Below are 21,490 nucleotides of genomic sequence, written 5' to 3' on the forward strand. Positions count from 1 at the left end.
CAGCTACGCGATCAGCTGTGAGTTTTCCCTCTCCTATACATTTACAGCTCTCCTTACTGGTCTTACATCCAGCTTGTGACACTTGACATTGTTCGTCTTCTAATCAATGCATGGGTAACATTCCTGTGTTGTATCATGACCCATTTAGATTGGCAGAGGAAAAAGACCAACAGCGCAGACATTATATTATATGTGGGAAAATATGCGTATTTCATGTGAACTTTTTCAAAGCAAAATTCCATAAAATATTGTAATATTGTAACTTCATATTTATAACAGATTATACAGGTTTTGATATGGGCCAGGATAGGGTGGTTACGCATTCACAGAAGAGTTTTAAAATTAATCAGAAGGATACTCTCCTCTGATCCTCAGACCTCTAGGAACTGGTCAGCTCAGGATAGCTGTGTCATCCTCCCTACTAAAATGGCAGAAAGAATATTGTGTTAAAGTACAAACCATGCTCCTCTACCTCCACTCACACCTCCACCTCCACCAAGTGAGTTTCAGGGTATTGGCTGCAATTCTAAAAATGCAAAAGTTGTTTATCAACACATGTTTGGCATGGAGTGAATCCACCATATTGGACTGTTTCCTGCCTTTAAATCTGGAACAGCGCCAACAGATTTCTAGGCCTTTATTTCTCTCTCTGGCTCATAAAGAATGTCAGGGAAATAGCAGTGAAATAATGAAGTGCTTTAGTATTTCATTTTGTTACTGTGAACATTTATGTCTCACAAAATGGCATCCTGTTACTCTGTCAAATCAATAAAGAATTTCGATTGCAGCAACTGAGCTTAGGAGACCAAACTGTGATAAAAAGAGCTGGTGAAAATAAATCACAATGCCAGAACTTCCAGAATAAGCGTTTTCAATGCAGAAGTTCATTCCATTAAAAAAGCCTTTGTCAACCTGAAGGCTCCTCATTCTGAAACATGCTGAAATTAAGTGAGAGGAATATTTACATTTTTCTCAAAAAATAATTTTCAATTCCAGACCCTAGCTTTTCTCGCCAACCATATGGTTATAGTGAAGTCCCACTTACTTCAAAGCAATTACACATTCTGCCAATTCTGCCAATAATTTTCCCAACCCATTTCTGTCCCAGCACTGGACATACACTGCACGCCCAAAACATGTCCAAGACTACTAGTATTTCCTGTTCTGGGGCAATAGCATTAATCACTTTCTAAAGTGTCAAATGGACAAGCTCATTCTTCCCTACACTGAGCTCCAACTGGCACAGCTTTGCACTATCATTTATTCTGTCTATGGTCCTTTGTAACTCCCTGTTCCCATCTGTAGGCCTCTTTATTTAGTGCCATTTACAAGGTATATCACTATAAAATTCTTTATGTCTTTACTATATATCATTAATATTTGTTGGACACTTCCCACATCCTACTATTTCCTTTTTCCTGTATCTGTATCCCATCTCCCAATCAATCAACAACATATATCTTCAGGTTTCCTTCAATTCAGTGTGTTTTTATTTTTGCAACTAATTGCTTGTATAAACCCTATTAAATTCTTTGTGGAAATCCATAAAAGTAACATCTATAGATACTCCCCTGTCCACACTGTTAGTAAACTCATTCAAAAGTACAAGGAATTAGACAATAGACAGAAAGATATTGCTTAAAGAGAGTCCATCAGTCCTGAGCCAGCTCATCATCAATGACGCCTGCATCATTATCCCTCCTCCATCGTCTTGCTTCTGTCAACACCGGAACTCATTTCATCAATGGCACGATGATGCCCTCTCCACCATCGCTTCACCATTGCCAGCACCAGACCTAACCAATGACAAAGTTACCAATCCTCAGGCACCATTTTTCGCCACTGGGCCTACTTTGCCAACATGGCCTCAGCAATGTAGCAGCTGTTGATTCTGATGCCAGGTCCCTTGCTCGCCCAGGAAATGTAAGTAAGGGTTTACTCGAGTACACTCTGGGCTCTCTCACTGCCACTACAAGATCTGTGCTAGGATCACTCGAGTACACTCTGGGCTCTCTCACTGCCACTACAAGATCTGTGCTGGGATCACTCGAGTACACTCTGGGCTCTCTCACTGCCACTACAAGATCTGTGCTGGGATCACTCGAGTACACTCTGGGCTCTCTCACTGCCACTACAAGATCTGTGCTGGGATCACTCGAGTACACTCTGGGCTCTCTCACTGCCACTACAAGGTCTGTGCTGGGATCACTCGAGTACACTCTGGGCTCCCTCACCACCGCTACAAGGTCTGTGCTGGGATCACTCGAGTACGCTCTGGGCTCCCTCACCGCTGCCAATGCCGTCCAAGCTCAGTACAAGTGATAAGTAAAGGAAAGGAGAAGAAAAAAGAGAAACAAGAAAAGAATAAAGTGGAAAAGAAAAGTGGCCGAAGCAGAGGAGCCCCAGTCAAGAGCCTATTCCACCGCCATATTGATGACCAGTGCTATCCTCATAAATGTGTTCCCATAACTTCATTGCAACTCTATCACTTCCTGAAAATCATCCAGTGTGTTGGCAGAAAATACAGACCTGTTTCTTGTCTGTAATTCTGGCATAGCACCATTTAGTCCAGGAAGTCTCTCAGAGCTCTGCCAGTGTATCACAGGTCAACAGCTTTTCCACTACATTTCCAATAAATCTGTAACAGGAGAGAAAGGGCAGCACCATGCAATTCACTCGCCTTAATCTCTGTTCTTTCTATGCTTTGCAAACATTTCAAGCACAATTTATATATCACTGTTATTACTTTTGTTTTATCTTGTCTTCTCTTTCAACCAATGAATTGTCCTTGTAATTTGGTTATTCATCCAGGTTTTATTGTTTTAATTGATGATAGAATATAGCTATCAAAATGCCCTAGACACAACAGCGCTAGCAAAGAGGCCAAAGTGATACTGCATGACCCATGTGATAAAGGGTTCATTTTCAATTCATGATCAGCAAAAGTGCCCGAATTGATTGTTGTCACCAAGTCAAAATTATCCTCGGATATTTTCCCAACATGACAAATATGTGCTGAACCGCCAGTAGTATTGGTCACTAACAATGGTAGAAATTAAACAGATAATTAACTCATGCAATTTGAATTACCATCTTTAAAATAATTGAAAAAAATAACACAAATACCTTTCAAAATATCTAGCCAATCAGACCCTGTACATTTTTAATCAATAGAAGATAGCGTCATTGTCACCAGCCTCCTGTCGAGTTGGATTAATTATAACATTAATCCAAAGCAGCAGCAATCTGCAAAGGGGCTGACACCAACTCAAACCCCCAAGTAAACATTTGCTTTTGGCTTATTCTTCCCTCATACTGCAGCATAAAACTGCAATATTCATCACTAGGGAAAGAAATTCTTGAATTACAGACCACTGAATGGGACAATTCAACTCATTGCTTATGGCCATAAGTTGTAAGAGCAGATGTAGGACATTCAACCCATCGAGTCTGTTCCACTATTCAATGAGATCATGACTTTCTGATAATCCTCAACTCCAATTTCCTGCCCTTTACTCATAACCCGGGAATCTACTACTTATTAAAATCTGTCTACCTCAGCCTTGAATGTGCCTAACTATCCAGGCTGTCCAGCCCTTTCCACAGATTGACCACCTACTGAGAGAAAGTAGCCCATCTCATCTCAGTCTGAAATGGATGACACCTTACTCTGGGAGTATGCCCTCAGGTCGTAAACTCTCTCACAAAGTTAAATAACTTCTCCATTTCTACCTCATCAAGCTCTCTTACATGCTTCAATAATTTCTTCTAAATGCCTATGAGTACAAGTCAAAATCTCTTCATAAGAAAGAAAATAAGATAAGAAAACCCCCTCCATATCCAAATCCCACTTAGTCACCTCCCTCTGGACTGATTCCAATGCTATGTATCTTTCCTTCGATTAGGAGATCGAAACTGTTCATGGTATTCCACGTGCATTGTATAGTCTTAGCAAGGCCTCCCTATTTTTATACTCCATGCCTTTGAAATAAGGACCAACATTTCATTTGGCTTTCTTATTACCTGCTGAATGTGGATGCTACCTTTTTGTGATTCATGCACAAGGACTGTTCAGAGAGAAGGGTAAGGCTAGTAACAGGAGGAAACAATGGATGAATAAAGATGTTGAGGTTCTAGTCAGCAATAAGAAGGAATCGTGTATTAGTTATAGACTACTGGGATCAAATGAGTCTCTTCAAGATTATAAAGAACGTAGCACCATTCTTAAGAGGAAGTCAGGAGGACAAAGAGAATATATGAGATAGTGTTGGTAAATAAGGTTAAAGATAATCCAAAGAGATTCTTCAAGTACCTTAGGAGCAAGAGAGCAACTAGAGAGAGAACAGGGCCCCTTAAAGATCGACAATGTTGCATTTGTGTTGAACCTCAGGAGATGGGATAAATACTAAATGAATATTTCACGTCAGTTTTTAATGTGGAGAAAGAAATGGAGGCTAGAGAACTCAGGGAAATAAATATTGATGTTTTGAAAACAGTTCACAGTACAGAAGAGGAAGTCCTAGTGGGCTCAGGAAACATAAAGGTGGATAAATCTTTGATTATATAAATTGGGATGTCATGTTGAGGTTGTACAGGGCATTCGTGAGGACTCTTCTGTGTGCAGTTCTGATCGTCCTGCTATAGGAAGATTACTATTAAACTGGAGAGGCTTCAGAAAAGATTTAGCAGGATGTTGCCAGAAATGAAGCGTTTGAGATATAAAGGCAGACTGGAAAGACTGGGACTTCTTTCACGGGAACGTAGGAGGTTGAGAGGTGACCTTATTGAGGTGTATAACATCATGAGTGGTATAGATAAGGTTAATAGCAAGGTTTGTTTTCCCTAGGGTGAGGGCATTCAAAACCAGGGGGCATATTTTTCAGGTGAGGGGAGAAGAAACCACATTCTTTTACATGGAGTAGTTCATGTGTAGAATGAACTGTCAGAGGAAGTGGCGGATGCAGGTACACCATTTTAAAAATATTTGGATAAGCATACGAATAGGAATGGTTTGGAGGGTTATGGGCCAAATGCAGGTAGGTGGGACTAGTTTAGTTTGGGACTAGTTTAGCATGGACTGGTTGACTGAAGGGATGTCTCTGTGCTGGATGACTCTATGACTCCCAATCCCTCTGTGTTGTAGCTTTCTGCAGTCTTTTGCCATTTGAATAATATACAGCTCCTCCATTCTTACTGCCAAAGTGCATAACTTCACATTTTCTCACATTGTATTCCATCTACCAAATTTTTTGCCCACTCACATCAGCTGCCTATATTCCTCTGTCAATTCTTTGTTTCATCTTCGCCATTTGGCTTCCCACCCAAGCCTTTCCTAACCCAAACCACAACTATATTTCATAAATAATGGTGACCCCAATACTCCACTAGATACTAGGTTTTCAAGATAATTTATTTTCAAATTAAATGCTTTGGACCTCCAGGACTCTCAGTGAAGAGCATCAAGGGAGCACTGAGAGGCAGGGGCTGGGACAGACAGTAACTAACCTCAGGGCAGACCACTGCTCAGAATTCTAACTAGAAACTTTTTAATTCCAGCAGCTTTAATACACATTAGTGAAGCTGGAGCTTTCACGGAGGCTCACGTCAGACCTGCTCTCCAATAGATTCTCCTTAAAGAATTTAAAGTGTATTAATTCTAATTACAGGGCCTCGAAAGAGTCCTGTATTGTTATTTTTGTCACTACCTCCCCGACTCAGAAATGGGGCATTTGTGCACCTGCTGCCTTGCATGAACGAGGTAGCCATTTCTCTGGAGTTGATCCCTGATTCCCCATTACTCATGGCCACCATGGTGGGCACAAAACGCACCATGGAAAGTTGATAGGGCAGACATTCAAATGAGATGACTCCAGATTGGTTTTGCTCTCATTAATCTATGCACCTCTCTATGGGTCAGGGCTCATTTGCATGCATTAGCTCTAGAATTACCACAGTTATCCAAGAAACATTTGGATATGCAGGTAGGTTGACTATAGAAAAATGTAGTGTTATGGGGATAGGATGGGATGCTTTTTGGAGGGTTGGTGCTGACCTGATAAGTCCAATGACCTCTATCTGCATTGTACATCCTGAAAATGCCCCTTTATCTTTGGTCTTTGTCTTCTATTAGTTATCCCACCCTCTATGTTCATACACTACCTTTCCCCACCCCGAACTCTTATGTGCGTGGTTCCTTCTCAAATGTCTTTTGGAAATTAGTTATTAGATCTTCTATATCTATCTTTGCTTGTTACCTTTCCAAAGAACTGTAATAAATTTGTCAGACATCATAACTCTATACATTATTATGTACTTCTAAATGCTCAGCATTAGGCACTAGCATTTTCCCAACAACAAATATTATGCCAACTTGTTATCCATTTTTTGTCTCCCTGAATAAGTGCATTATATTGGCAGTTTTTCAATTCTCTGGGTTATTTCTTGAGTTTAAGAAGTCTCCATCTCCATAGGTACAGTCATTTCTGCTATAATGTGTATTTCTTCATTGCAAGTTGGCTTTAATGTGATTGAAAAATTTAGACAATTATTTGTAGGACATGAACTTTCCTCACTTGTATTGTCTATAATGTGATTCCAGCCTCATTAGTTTAAATGACATAGCTATTGCACAATTTTCTTATAACGCATACACACATAACGATCACATGAGAATGGTTCTATCGTGTTATATCAGAACTGACAGTACATCTTGTAAAATCTAAGGATACAACTGATCAGGTCCAGAGATATATCAGGCTTTAGCCCCGTTAGGTTCCCTAGTACTTTTTCTCTAGCGATGGTTATGTTTATTTATTCCCTTGAACCTCTTGATTGTTTAGTAGTTTTGGACTCCTATTGATACTGTTATGAAGATGTGGGTGTACTATAACTTTAAGAGAGTTAAAAGCAGCAAAACTACCTGACAGCACCAAGTGTTCTGAAAAAAGATATAATGTAACCTTTTGGTCCAGCAGTTAGTGGAGCTGGTTGCCTGGAGACAAAAACAAACAGATTCGAATTAGGCTAATCAGTTTAAATTATACCCAAAAAAAAGTACCAAATTCCAATCAAGTTTGAATTGCATATATTGACAATCTTAAAAGCCAATGACACAATCCGATGCTTTGGGGGTACAAGAGCGGAGAAAATTGAGAGGAGAATGGTCAAGCCAGCATGTCGAGACTGCCCAAATCTTACAGGTACCTTTATCGATCAGTAACCTGAGAAGCAGAATCCCCAAGAAGAAGAAAAGAAGACAGGAATACAGAGAAAACTGAAAGTTGCCTGGTTTTGAGTTAAGAAGTTTTGTTTTATAAATCTTAATCGGAGATTTTATCAGACTAGTATTGTAGAAGGGAAGGTAAAAGATACGTTAAAGGAAGGAGTTGTAAATAGTTGTTAGTTAATTATTCTCTGTTATACTTTAAGAAATAAAGTGTTAATTTTTACTTTAAATAGTTCTTGGCCTCTCAAATTTTCACAAATTGCTGCACTGGATAAATCTTTTCTGTGTTGCTGGTTTAAATTAAGCAGGAGAGTTTAATACGATACAAACCATTAATTCAAATCCTCTGCCATTTCCTTGCTCGCCATTATTATTTCCACAGCTTCTTTTTCTAAGGGCTCTATATTTACTTTGGCCTCTCTTGTCCTTTATAAACAATTTAAGAAGTTCTTACTGTACATTTTTATATTTCTTGCATAGTTTATTTTTTCCCTTTTTTTCTTTTCATCATTTGTTGATTTTTCAAACTTCCACAATCCTTTGATTAACCACTAATTTTTTCTATGTTGTATGTTTTGTTTTCTTTCAATTTGATATTTTCATTGATTTCCTTAGTTAGCCATGGTCGATTTATTCCATTTCTAAAACCCATCTTTCCCATTGGTGTACCTTTTTGCTGTGAGTTGTGAAGTATTTTCTTAAAAATCTGCCACTGTTTCTCAACCAGCCATTCCGTTAAACTCATTTCCCAGTTCACCCCAGCAAACTCATTCCTCATCCCTGTCTAATTATCCTGTTTTAAGTTTAGTACAGTTGGTTCTGACCTACGTTTTTCACTTTCAAACTGAATGCTAAATTCTACCATGTTACAGTCACTGTTCCTAGAGGATCTCTTACTCTGAGATAATGTGTTAAAACTGCCTCATTATACGTTACCAAATTCAAAATAGCCTAATCCCTGGTTGGATTTGTAATAAATTGGTTTAGGAAACTGTTCCAAATACATTCTATGGATTCTCCATCACACATCTGTGATAAACCTAACCATTCCCCTTCTCTTATCACCCCAGCTCTGCAGTTTCCTCCTTTTCAAGCATATATCAAATTCCCTTTTAGAAGGTACTAGCAAATCTGCTTCCATCATGCTTTCAAACAGTACGTTCTAAATCATATTTACACATGATATGAATACATTTCTCCTCATACCCAGCTGGGCTTTTGTCAATTACCCTAAATCTGTGTTCTTGATTACCTGGCAGTGGAAACGATTTCTCATCATTTATTCCTGAAATCCCTCAGAACGTGAACCTTTCCAATAAATCTATTCTTAACTTTCTGCGCTAAGGCAAAAAAGACAGTCTGTCTGATTAACTGAATTTCATTCCCTGATATTGTTCTGATAAATCACCTTTGCACCTCTCCAAGATTTTGAGATCCTTCCTCATGGATTATGGAACCTAAAATTGGACCACAAAATCTAGCCAAGGTCTGACCAGTGATCTATAAAGGTTCACAATAATTCAATGAGGTACAATATTTTTGCATAAGATCACAGACAATTGTTCTATGTCAGTTTGCTGTTAAATATGACTTTGGAGCATGCAAGGATATGAATGTGTGATAGTCCTGCTGAAACCAGGAAGAAACCTTGTTACATTGTTCATGATGAGATCCTATGCAAACCCTGTTGACTCAATCACAATTTAAAACCACCTAACCATTGCTCCTTAATGAAGCCACTGGGATTCACTCCTAAAATCATTCCAGGGATGTTTCTTTGGTTTGCAAGAGGTGAAGATGAGTCTCCCACAACAATTAAACTGTGTACCATAACATAATAGAACTAAGGTAAATAGAAATAGGAAGAAGAAGGAAGCCATTCAGCCCCTCAAGCCTGTCTTGCCATTTCATAAAAACCGAAATAACTGTGGATTAGCGAGCTTTGAGAAGATTTGTAGCTCAGTTTGAGGTTTGGGATGTAGATTTGCTCACTGAGCTGAAAGGTTCATTTCCAGATGTTTTGTCACACTACTAGGTAACATCTTTAGTGGACCTCAGGTGAAGCAATACTGAAAATTCCTGCTTTCTATTTATATGTTTGGGTTTCTTTGGGTTGGTGATGCAATTTCCTGTGGTGATATTATTTCCTGTGGTGAAGTCACTTCCTGTTCCTTTTCTCAGGGGCTGGTAGATGGGGTCTAACTCAATGTGTTTGTTGATAGAGTTCCTGTTGGAATGCCATGCTTCTAGGAATTCTCGTGCGTGTCTTTGTTTGGATTGTCCTAGGATGGATGTATTGTCCCAGTCAAAGTGGTGTCCTTCCTCATCCATATGTGAGGATGCTAGTGAGAGAGGGTCATGTCATTTTGTGGCTAGTTGGTGTTCATGTATCCTGGTAGCTAGTTTTCTGCCTGTTTGTCCAATTTAGTATTTGTTACAGCCCTTGCACAGTATTTTGTAAATGACATTAGTTTTGCTCATTGTCTGTATAGGGCCTTTCAAGTTCATTAGCTGCTGTTTTAGTGTGTTGGTGGGTTTGTGGGTTACCATGATGCCAAGGGGTCTGAGTAGTCTGGCAGTCATTTCCGAGATGTCTTTGATGTAGGAGAGAATGGCTAGAGTTACCCAATGAACACAGTCCGCTGATTTCTCAGCAACAAACCCAAACAAGCAGACAAAACACATACAGAAATCCTAGAAGAACATGAAAGACCCTATAGAGACAATGAGCAAGATCGTAGTTACTTTTCCTCAGGCCTCAGATCCTCTTTTGCAGGTTTCAGCTCCAATAGGATCACAGAGGCCCCACAGTGAAGAAGGAGACTATTTGGCCCATTCAGTCTGCACTGACCTTCCAGAGAACATCCCTTCCAGACCCATCTCACTCCTGTAACCCCACATCAGGTTTTTACCATGGCAAATCCACCAAACATGCACATTTTTGGACTGTGGGAAAAAACCCATGTAGACACTGGGAGAACATGCAGATTTCATATAGACAGTCAATTGAGGCTGGAATTGAACCTGAAACCTGGTGCTGGGAGGCAGCAATGCTCACCATGGTGCCACAGTACTGTCCTCATAGTCCTCAAATCCCAGATAATCCAAAAATCTATCTATCTCCAGTTAAAACACTTTCTGATTTAGCCTCCACAGCCTGAATACAGAATTATGCTGGCTCTGTTCAGATTTCTTTAATGAGGCCTGAGTATGAAAATGATTCAGATCTCTAACAAATCCATTGTGCAAGTGTGTGGTTGCTGTGCGCAGTGTCCACCCAGTGAACAGGGTCACACAACAAGTCCTCATTAAATGCTATTATTTTTTATTGGTAGATGCTAACAACATGTGGTGATACTATAAACTGTCAAGTGATTGCCTGGAGTAAATTCAATACCTTTTGCATTAGTCCAGAAACAATACCAATTATACCAGAGCTCAGGGATGTACACAGCATTACAACAAAATAGCTACTGAATAAATGCTAGTTTTCTCATAGAATATCCTCATTCTATCTGTGAAGACAGGATTTCATGTGAATTTTTTAAAGGCACTGATCTTGATATATTCCACCTCATCAGGTGAAGCCTTGGTATTAATAATCAAATGATTACCCCTTGGTACTTAGCTGTAATTAGAAGAGTCAAACAAAGACATTAGCAAAAATGTGAAAGCTGTTTTTCATTGCTATCTCTAATGCCTCAGAGATACCATATATCTCTGTTGATGTACATCACTTCAGTGCACAGGTCAGTGACCCCAATGTTGTCTGGAATGGTGCAGAGGTAAATTTACTTTCAGAAGCTGTCTCTTGCCCTGCATCCTTTATATCTCCAACCATAGCCAATATATCTCTGCCTCAGTAAGGTAACATTTTTATTACTGCACATCATCATTCTGGAAGTATGGCTGTTTGTCTATTTTTTTAAACTTTAATGGGAGAATTGTATGGTGACAGATTGCTTTTCAGGAATTGGGAAATTCCAGACCCCTTTCCAATCTGCACTGCACAATCCAGCAGGATCTACTTGGAGACAGGATCCTAACTGGCTGCTTCCATATCTGATAGCCTATTAAGGACGATGCTCAGGGTATAGGCCCAACCAGAGCACTGGGAGAGCTGGGTGCTGCTGAGGCAGAAAAGAGACTGTGTGGGCATCTCAATTGGTGTCGCTCTCTGAAAGCACCAGTGCAATTCTAAAACAAAGGTGCTCAAAGCCGCTAGGATCACTGGAGTGGGAGACCCTTCAAAGGATTCAATTCAGACTGCATTGGGAGTCTGTTCTGAGGTAGGTCTTCAATGTGTATACCCCCATCCCCCTCAAACTCCTGTAATTGCTCATTACTGAATACATGCCACTGCTGGGCAAGGAACTGCTGCCAATGTTCACAAGCCTCCAATTGATGGAGGCATGGGAAATCAGGGCGTTGACCTGATGGCCTGAATTCTGACCTTGTTACCAGTCTTGCCTTTGGATCTGCCTCCACACTACTGGGAAGATTCAGACATGTAAGAGGCTGGCACAAATGCTTATTTGTTTATGCCACCCTTCAGATGAGCTATTATATTGATCTGACGTGAATTTAATATTGTGCATGTGTCATGACCAAATAAGCACTGGAAGCATCAAATCTTTGGAGGCATTCTCACTGAGAGGGCCAGCAATATGTCTCACTGTATCTCACCAAACACACCTCATCACCTACCTCTCCTTGTGGCATCCTTTACATCGGATTCTAGCCCCATTGTAACACAGTATGCTTTGTGTCAGCACCATCTTTAAATGCCCATCGTGGATTCAGACAAGCACCATCAGTGCTGAGCTGCCCTCCAGACATTTGCCATGGACATACCAAACAGGGAAAATTGGTACCCCACTTTGAGGGCAAGGACCTGGAGGTAGTCATGGAAAATCCCTGTTTACCTGGTAAAGTCTGCACCAGCACTAACAAGTGTGCCGCCCACTTTCACTCAATGCCTTCTTTTAATTTCTGCAGAAGACAATCCATAGCAGGGCAGAGGGAGCCCCTACAGATGGAGGGGCACCCAACGTTAGGCTCCTATCCTGGCCCTCACTGCAGAATACCATGACTGCTCCTATGGAGATATCCTGCTGAGTAAGTCTCACAATAGCTCTGCTGGCCTCGTCAAGCTGTGAGTGATGCAGTACCTGTCACCACTTTCCCAAAATGCTTTATGAATCAACCTTTGCCAGACAACAAGTTTCATACCTGTCAGAAATCCAACATGCAGGCAGCACACCTGAGCAGTATGACCAGGTACATACTTAGAGGAGAAAGTGAGGGCTGCAGATGCTGGAGATCAGAGCTGAAAATGTGTTGCTGGAAAAGCACAGCAGGTCAGGCAGCATCCAAGGAACAGGAGAATCGACATTTCGGGCATAAGCCCTTCTTCAGCCCTTTCCTGAAGAAGGGCTTATGCCCGAAACGTCGATTCTCCTGTTCCTTGGATGCTGCCTGACCTGCTGCGCTTTTCCAGCAACACATTTTCAGCTCAGGTACATACTTAAACAACATTGCTCTTTCTTAGGAAGAACTAAAAACTTTCAGAAGCAAGATATGTTAGCACATATCCCAAACATGCTTCTGTCGAGTGCTAAGCTTCTTGTTTAATATCTAAGCCAGGCAAGCTTCAGATCAGAAAAATCGCCTTATTTATCTTTGACATCCATTTATTTGTTTATGAGTTGTATATGTTTGGCTAGAATTTCATTCTCTCCTACCTGTTACTTCTTTTTCTGTAAATTAAAAGATATTCCGCCTTCATATCCAATAGGAGTCCTTCATTGTACTGGTTTGAAACTACACTGTACAATATTAGTAGTGTCTCAATATTTAAAATAAATGATTTAACATCTACAGTAAAAGAATGATTAAAGGAAGCTAATTAAAAATGTGATAAATATCATATTATGTATCCTGATCTACCTAATAAGATCAAATAAAACATAATTTTTTCTGTACCAACAAGGAAAAGACATTGAAAATGATAGGAATTAGTGAAGTTGTTGAGCGTCCACTGATGCAGTGAGGAACAAGTTGTAAATGCCAGTGTGACAGGTGGGTCCCTCTGGACAAAGCTTAGAAGGCAAGAACCAAAGCAGCCCTCAGGTAAGGTTGGAGGGTAGGATTAGAAATGTAGTTCAGGCCGTGAATAGGAACATTTACGGTGTCCAATGCTCCAGGATGGTTCTGAAGTCCCAGAAAATTAAGAATTAATCTCGAGGACAATGTTGCTGGCAATTTAGGATGCAAAGGATAGGATTTTTTTTTAAAGAAAGAAGTGTTTATTTCACAAATTTTAAAGTTATTGTTTATTACTTACCAAATTTTGGAGATGAGGGAAGTAAAACTAGCTGTCAAAAATTATTCATTAACATTTTTAAAAATTAATTCATGAATTGTGGGTGTTGTTGGCTTGGCCAGCACTTCTAATGATCCCTAGTTGTCCTTGAGAAGGTAGTGACAAGCTGCCTTCTTGAACTGCTACAGTCCATTTGTTGTTAAGTAGACCCGTAATGCTGTATGGAAGGAATTTCCAGGATTTTGACCTAGTAACATTGAAGCAATGGTGATTTATTTCTGAGTCAGGGTGGCCAGTGGCTTGGAGGGCAATTTGCAGTTGCTGGTTCACTCATTTATTTTCTGTCTTTCTTCATCTCAATGGAAGTGGTTGCAGGTTGGAAAGGTCCTGTCTAAGGAGTGTGGTAAATTTCTGCAGTGCTTATTGTAGATGGTACACAATGTTGCTTCTGACCTTCAGTGGTGAAGGAGTAGATGTTTGTGGATCTGGTGCAAATCAAGAAAATCACTTTGTTCTGCATGATGTCAAGTATCTTATGTGTTGTTGGAGCTGCATTCATTCAGCATGTACAGAGTATTCCGTTACACTTTTGACTTGTGTCTTGTAGATGGTGGATAAGCTTTGGGTAGTCAGGAGGACAGTTACTCGCTGCAGAATTCCCAGCCTCTGATGGGGTCTTGGAGCCACAGTATTTAAATGACAGGTTCAGTTCCATTTCTGGTCAATGGTAACCCCCAGCATTTGACAGTGGGGAATTCAGTGATGGTCATGATTTTGAATATCAAGCGGTGATGACAAGATTGTCTCTTGTTGGAGATGATCATTGCCTGCTACTCGTCATTCCAAATCTGGATATTGTCAGGTATTTCTGCATTTGGAAATGAACAGCTTCAGTATTGGAGAAATTTAAAATGGTGTTGAATATTATGCAATCGTCATCAAAAATACCCACCAATGACCAAGGGGGAAGGTCATTGATGAAGATGATTGGACCTCGGACTCTCCCTGAGGAACTCCCTGGAGCTGAGATGACTGATCTCCAATAAGCACCAACCATTTTTCTTTGTGTCAAGTATGACTCCAGCCCAGGGAGACTTTTCCCCTGATGCCTTTCACTTGAGTAGTGCTCATGCTCCTTGATGCCACATTCAGTCAAAAGCGGTCTTAAAGTCAAACACATTTCATCTGTGACGGCTATGCCAGATGATTAATGGTGGGAAGGTGGGAATGAAGCTATTTTAGAAATTAATCTGAACAGCATTGGTCACTTAATCTCTACATTCAAGTAAATTTCGGAGTTAACCTATCAATTAGCACTGCAAAATATTGCACCAGTTCAGCACATTGTAAGCTGTGTGCAGAGGGTATTGTGAATCATAATTTGATCTAACAAGCAGTGAAGGCCCAAGTTTACAGAAAGCATTCTATAGTTAAAGCATTCTCAACCACCACCAACATGTCTACTTTCCAAACATTTACCTGAGTACCCTCTGCCCACATCTGGAACTGTGTGTAGCAAGGAGCAGCATTTAGAATTGAAAATGGTACTGCATAACTTGACTTCTGCACCATTGTATTTTGAGTAATTAACAGAATTCGTCAATGGCACCACCAGCTATTGGCAAAAACGTGCCTTCTGAGGAAAAGCAAGCTGTGGGCTTTATATTTAACATTATCGATTCCTAACTTCCCATTATTTAACATCTGTCTATTCAAACATGTGAGATGGTTTAAAAAAAGGCAATAAGCCTAAATTTCTCCAAAGGCTGAATTTCTGACAGAACAGACTGTAAACAAAAATGTCACCTCTTATTAAAATACATCAGTGACAATGAAGAGTATGCGACATCTGTTCCAGCACCATTGGAACAGGCAAAACCACAATCCTTACAGTCATGGTTCTCTTCAAGAATGATATCATACTCTGACAATGTGATTGTAGAAATTGATCATGTGCAACTGATTTTTCTTTGGTAACCTTTAATTTCTATATTATTTATCAATCTTGTCCAAGCATAGCTTTGTCTGAAAGGTGGTATTGCATCCTCAGTATGAAAAGCTCACTGCAGACAATTCGAAAGAGTTGAAACCTAAGCTCCAACTCCAATAGCATTCAGGGGGATAATTTTAATAATGAAGACAGATGGTCACCCACCCCCTTTCCTATCTTTAACTCATCATATAGTTGGGAGCCTAGAAAACCATTCAATCAGCTGGTATGAAGAGAGTATTGGCATAAAATGTCAATAAAGTGCCATAATCTATGGTCTATTAATCAGCCACTGAATTGTTTCCCGAAATTCACACTATCCTGCATAGGATGAGCATGATAATAAGGTTAAGGAGCTGTTTAATGTTGCTGTAAAACAAGGATTCTGAATTTGGCTGCAGTATTTAAAGTAAAATACACCACAGTATTACACTCATATCAAATTACACCATTAACTTTGCAGCATCTTAATTTTTTGTTACATAAAATAGGGCAGAAAAATATCTTCAAGATCCATTTAGATACATATGTTTCTGATTTAGGTTTTCAAAGTTTTTGTTTTCTGATTTTCATGAATAATACTAAAGAGGAATAGCGCTCACCTGCAATTATATCTGAAAATCTATTGCTTTCCATGTATAAGCTGAAACTGAATCATATCAAAGTCATCTAAAAATGGCTGTGTTCTTAACTTTAGATTACAGCAGATATTCAATGTATATTCTACGTCATTTGTATATACCAGAACATGACCACTCCCCCCTTTAACCACAATTATTTCATTTAAAGAAGAGAAGAAATTATTAGATTTCCAAGTGCCTATCCTCCAGCTCTGAATCATCAAATATCAAGAACTGAATAGGTTACATTTTAAAACTGAGTACAAAGACTTCTGTTGTATCTGTTTAAAAAGACGCCATCACATTTGCTAAACAAGCTAGGTGTATATCCATATTTGGTCACAATCATTTGCAATATTTGCAAGTACCTTTCTCTCCAGAGATTCTCACACAGAGAAATCACCAACACCCTCACTGAAAAAGATGCCTTCCTCTGCAACAATCAAGAATGCAGCCCAGGTAATTTGTGCCTATCAGTCTATCACTGACAATCTCAAAGCGAAATTGGCAAGTAACAACAGTATTCTGAAATAATATGATAAAGAAAATGATCAGGATATTCATTTTGTCAAACGGATTCTCCAAAATAAAATGTTCAGTGGCACTATGCAGATCCTTGTAATGTTAGCAAGCAGAGAGTACTGAAGTATATCCAGAACAAAACACTTCCAACCCTCCTTTCAGCTTCTGCTGAATCTCTTCACAAGCTTAATTAAAATCGCGAATCAAAGCAGAAATCACGACCCAAGATTTCCATCACTTCGAAGAAGCTGAAAGACAATCAATTAGCCCCAACGATCTGAATCTGATTCACTGATACAAAAACTTGCTAATTCATCACCAAATTTATTTTAAACAATCGGTTGATTATATGTACGATACCATCTATGAAGCTAGAAAGGTGTAAAATGTTTCTTTCCGACTATTTGCAAAATATTAATTCCACTTTTATCAAATCCCGCAAGTTTTCTCCTTCAAACCTTAACTACACAGTAATTTGCATGCACTATATCAAGTCTTCAGCATTATTTTGCTCTTGTATATTTCTATATTCTCTAATGACAGTAAGTTACCAGATGGATGCATATCAATGAGAGGGATAAGGCTACATCCAGCTGCCACTTGCTTGGATGCTTTCCTCATGCAATTCCAGCGGTCTACTTCATTAACCTTTGCTGCAATCAATATTCATCACCCCACCCTTAACAGGTTAGCACACTGCATCAGTATCAACCACCTACCATTCCGTGCCAGCTGAAGAGAATCCTGGTATGGCAACAGCCCCCCACTGCAATCCGGATTCAAATCATTTTGCTTTTCACCAGAGAAAAACGGAACAAAAAAGATGCACTGTGGTACGGAGAGGATGCCCAGGAAGCAAGAGGAGGAGGAGGAGGAGGAGAGAGAGAAGAGAGCTGCTGGAGAGGAGGGAGACTTTGCTGAATCACCGCCATCACCCGCGTTAAACCATTGTGCAGTCAATGCTGCCTGTACCACTGTGGAACCGACCAGATGAGACAGACAGAGAGCCTGGGGAATAAGTTTCTATGGCAACTGAAAGGAGCACACATGACGTCAAAGCTCACAGAAGGCTTGGGGTGGGGAAAGGGGAGAGACTTTTACATCTGACAGTATCTCCATATGCTTCCGTAATGACTTATTTAGAAACCAATATAAAACAGTTTATCCCATAGACCTTCACTTAATACACAAATGATACAGTCGTAACAAGAAATTAATATAGAGAGTGCATCTCAGGCCAAACGTTGCTTACTCTACTAGATTTTCAAACGTGCAGAATAATAATTTTGGTACCGAAGTACAGTTAGAGAATAAAGTAGCATTTTCTTTGGCTCACAATAATTACTATGGTACAATGGTTTCCAATGCAGAATGTTTTAATATAGTGTCGTTCAAACAAAATGTTGCTTTCGAGTCATTCAGTATAATCATTATACAATTTTCTTGTACAACAAGGAGGAAGTGGTTTCTCCCTACCTATACATGTACACACATATTCATAAACACTGTTATCATTCTCACACAATCATCTTTAACTCTTTGACGTCTCTCCTGCTCCCTTACAACTCCATTGGTATTGTATTTACGTTGAGAACATTAGTTCGATTTAGTGATTGTCGCTATCAGTTTATACCGAATTAAAACTAGGGATCTCTGGAATGTTCATTACCAATCATATAGTTACAACTCCAAAGTTTATAAGATTATTATATCTTGAGACTGTGGCTTTAAGCAAATATGAATGGGATCATGTGACCCGTTCCAAAACCTGCCTGATAGCACGCCTAGTACGTGGTTTGATTGTTAAAAATTAAAAGAAACTGGTTATTTTACAGGAGACAAGGTACAGGGTGTAAGTAGCTTAGAAGCAATGGCAGCGAGATGTGTGCTAAGGGTGGGAAGACTGTGAGCCTCCAAAGTTCTAGAAAAGTGTTGAGCATGTTGCTTCTAAACTGTGTGAGTATCAGTCACTCATTGACCAGGGGAACTCTCAATTTATTCATTGAGTGAGTCTGAGACATCCAATCGAGATCCAGTCCATGATAGCTTGAAAGCTGGAATGGAAGAGAAGAGTGGGAAAGTGGGGTGCAAAATGGAGCCCCTGTCTTCCATTGTGCTGGGTGCCTTCAACATAGACTCCAGATCCCTGGGAATCTCATGGCTTCAGATTCCTTGGGTGTATTTCAGGCTCAGATAGATTTTTGATCAATGGGGAATCAAGGCTTATGGGAAAAGGGCAGGAAAATGGATGTAAGGAGTGTCACATCAACCATGATGCTGTTGAAGAGTGTCGCAGGTTCGGAGCTCTGAACAGCCTACTCCTGTTCTCATTTATTATGGTGTTCAAGTCTTAAATGAAGCATGGGCAAGGAAACCTCCTGCTGATTATCACATCCTGCTCTGCTTCAGCTGATAAATCAGTATGCCTTCTTGTTGAAAGCCATTTTGAAGATGCGCTAAGCATGGTAAAGGCACAAAATGGAGTTCATTGTCCATCACCAAGAATGGCTCAGTAACATCACCACTGACTGAGCTTCTTTTATGTTCACTTGTGGGATGTAGGTGTCACTGGTTGGGCCAGCATTTACTGTCTGTCTCTAGTTGCCCTTGAGAAGGTGGCATTGAGTTGCCTTCTTGAACCGCTGCTGCAGTCCATGTGGTGTAGGTGCAACCACAATGCTGTTAGGGAGGAAATTTCAGGATTTGGAGCTGGTAACCCTGAAGGAATGGAAATATATGTCCAAGTCAGAATGGTGAGTGGCTTGCAGGAGATCCTGCAGGTGGTGGTGTTTCCATGTATCTGCTGTCCTTGTCCTTGTCCTTCGAAAGGGAAATTGTCATTGGTATGGAATGTGCTGTCGAAGGACCCTTGGTAAATTTCTACAGTGCATCTTGTAGATAGTGCACATTGCTGCTACTGAGTGGATATCTGTGGCTGATGTGCCATAGCCAGTTGAACCATAAGGAACATAACTGCTCAACTGGTTCTGAGGCAGGTACTGAAGGAACCAACAAGAGAGAAAGATTTACTTGACATCATCTTCACCAAATTACCTGTTATAGATGCATCCATCCATGATAGAATTTGTATTTGAATCACACAGTCATAGAGTCATAGAGATGTACAGCACGGAAATAGACCCTTCGGTCCAACCCGTCCATCCCGACCAGATATCCCAGCCCAATCTAGTCCCACATGCCAGCACCCAACCCTTTTCCCTCCAAACCCTCCCTCTTCATATACCCATACGAATTTTCATATTGAAGTTATTAAACATTATGTTGTGTAGCACTACCACTGTGCTGAAGGGGATAATAGATTTCAAGTAGATCTAGCAACACAAAACGTGGTATCCATGAGGTACTTCAGCCAGCAGCAACAAAGCTTTATTCAACCACAATTTATAACCTCATGGCCCAGCATATATCCCACTCTCCCATTACCATTAAGCAGGGAGATCAACCCTTGCTTCATAAAGAATGCAGCAGGGCATGTCAGAAGCAGCATCAGGCATCAATCTGGTGAAGTTACAACTTTGGCCAATTTGCATACCAACAAAGAAACGACATGTGGTAAACAGAGCGAAGAAATCCTACAACCAATGTGTCAGATGTAAGCTCTGCAGTCTCACCACATCCAGCCATAAATAGTGATTGAAAATTAAAAAATAAACATGAGGAGGATCTTCAGTCAGAAGTGCTGAATGTATCATCCATCTCAGCATCTTCCCAAGGTCTCCAGCATTACAGTTGCCAGCATTCAGCCCAATTTATTTATTCCACATGATATCAAGTAATGGCTGAACCCACTGGATACTGGAATACAGCATTCTGCCTTGACAGCATTCTGGAATACAAACATATAGATAGCACTTAGCCACTCCCCAAGTATACTTTGTCATTCAGAATGATCATGAATCATCCTATTTTAACTTCAATACAACATTCCTGCCTACCTTCCATAATCTTTCACAACCTTGCTTACCAAGAATTTATCTACCTCTGACTTAAAAATATTCACATTATGTACTTCCACAACCTTTTAGAGTCATACAGCATGGAAAAAGACCCTTTGGTCCAATTTGTCCATGCTGACCAAGTTTCCCAAACTAAACTAGTCCCAATTTCCTGCCTTTGACCCTTATCCCTCTAAACCTTTCCTATTCATGTACCTGTCCATATGTCTTTTAAATGTTGTAACTGTATCAGTGTCTGCCACTCCCTCTGACAGTTCATTCCACATACGAACCACCCTCTGTATGAAAAAGTTGTCCCTCAGATCCCTTTTAAACCTTTCTCCTCTCGTTTTAAAAGTATGTCCTCTAGTTTTGAACTCCCCTACCCTAGGAAAAAGACTTTTGTTATTCACCTTATCTATGCCCTTCATGATTTTATAAACCTCTATAAATCCACCTCTCAACCTCATATGCTCTCAGCAAAAATGTCCCAGCCTACCCAGCTCCTCCTTATAACTGAAACCCTCTATCCAGGCAACATCCTGATAAATCTATTCTGAACTCTCTCCAATAATAAATTGCAGCATGACCAGAACTGTACACTGTACTCCAAAAGTGGCCTCACCGACATCCTGTACAATGTCAACACGGCATCCCAATTCCTGTACAAAAAGGTCTGAGCAATTAGGTAAGCATGCTAAATGCCTTCTTAACCACCCTGTCTACCTGTGGCACAACTTTCAAAGAATTATGTCTCTGGACCCCTAGGTCTCTTTGTTCGACAAAACTACCAAAGGTCCTACCATTGACTGTACAAACCCTGCCCTTTTTTGTTTTACCAAAATGCAGCAC

At 40.1% G+C, this 21,490-nt stretch overlaps 1 protein-coding gene across 5 annotated transcripts in view; it reads right to left on the bottom strand.

Moving 5' to 3' along the window:
• mapk10 (mitogen-activated protein kinase 10) overlaps positions 1–17,652 on the bottom strand; it is a 210,687-nt gene extending 193,035 nt beyond the window's left edge. For 4 of the 5 annotated variants that reach the window (XM_087985846.1, XM_087985840.1, XM_087985850.1 and 1 more), the window contains exon 1: positions 17,402–17,651. In XM_087985846.1, coding sequence (XP_087841972.1) covers positions 17,402–17,404 — 3 coding nt within the window. In that variant the 5' untranslated portion in view covers positions 17,405–17,651. Of the gene's footprint in view, positions 1–17,401 lie in introns of all 5 variants that reach the window. The other variant, XM_087985843.1, reaches the window with a different exon arrangement.
• Positions 17,653–21,490: the final 3,838 nt, after the last annotated feature.

This window comes from Chiloscyllium plagiosum, unplaced genomic scaffold (genome assembly GCF_037043375.1).
Source record: "Chiloscyllium plagiosum isolate Xiang-an unplaced genomic scaffold, Cpla_swu_hap1 HiC_scaffold_1, whole genome shotgun sequence".
NCBI classification, from domain to species: Eukaryota; Metazoa; Chordata; class Chondrichthyes; order Orectolobiformes; family Hemiscylliidae; genus Chiloscyllium; species Chiloscyllium plagiosum.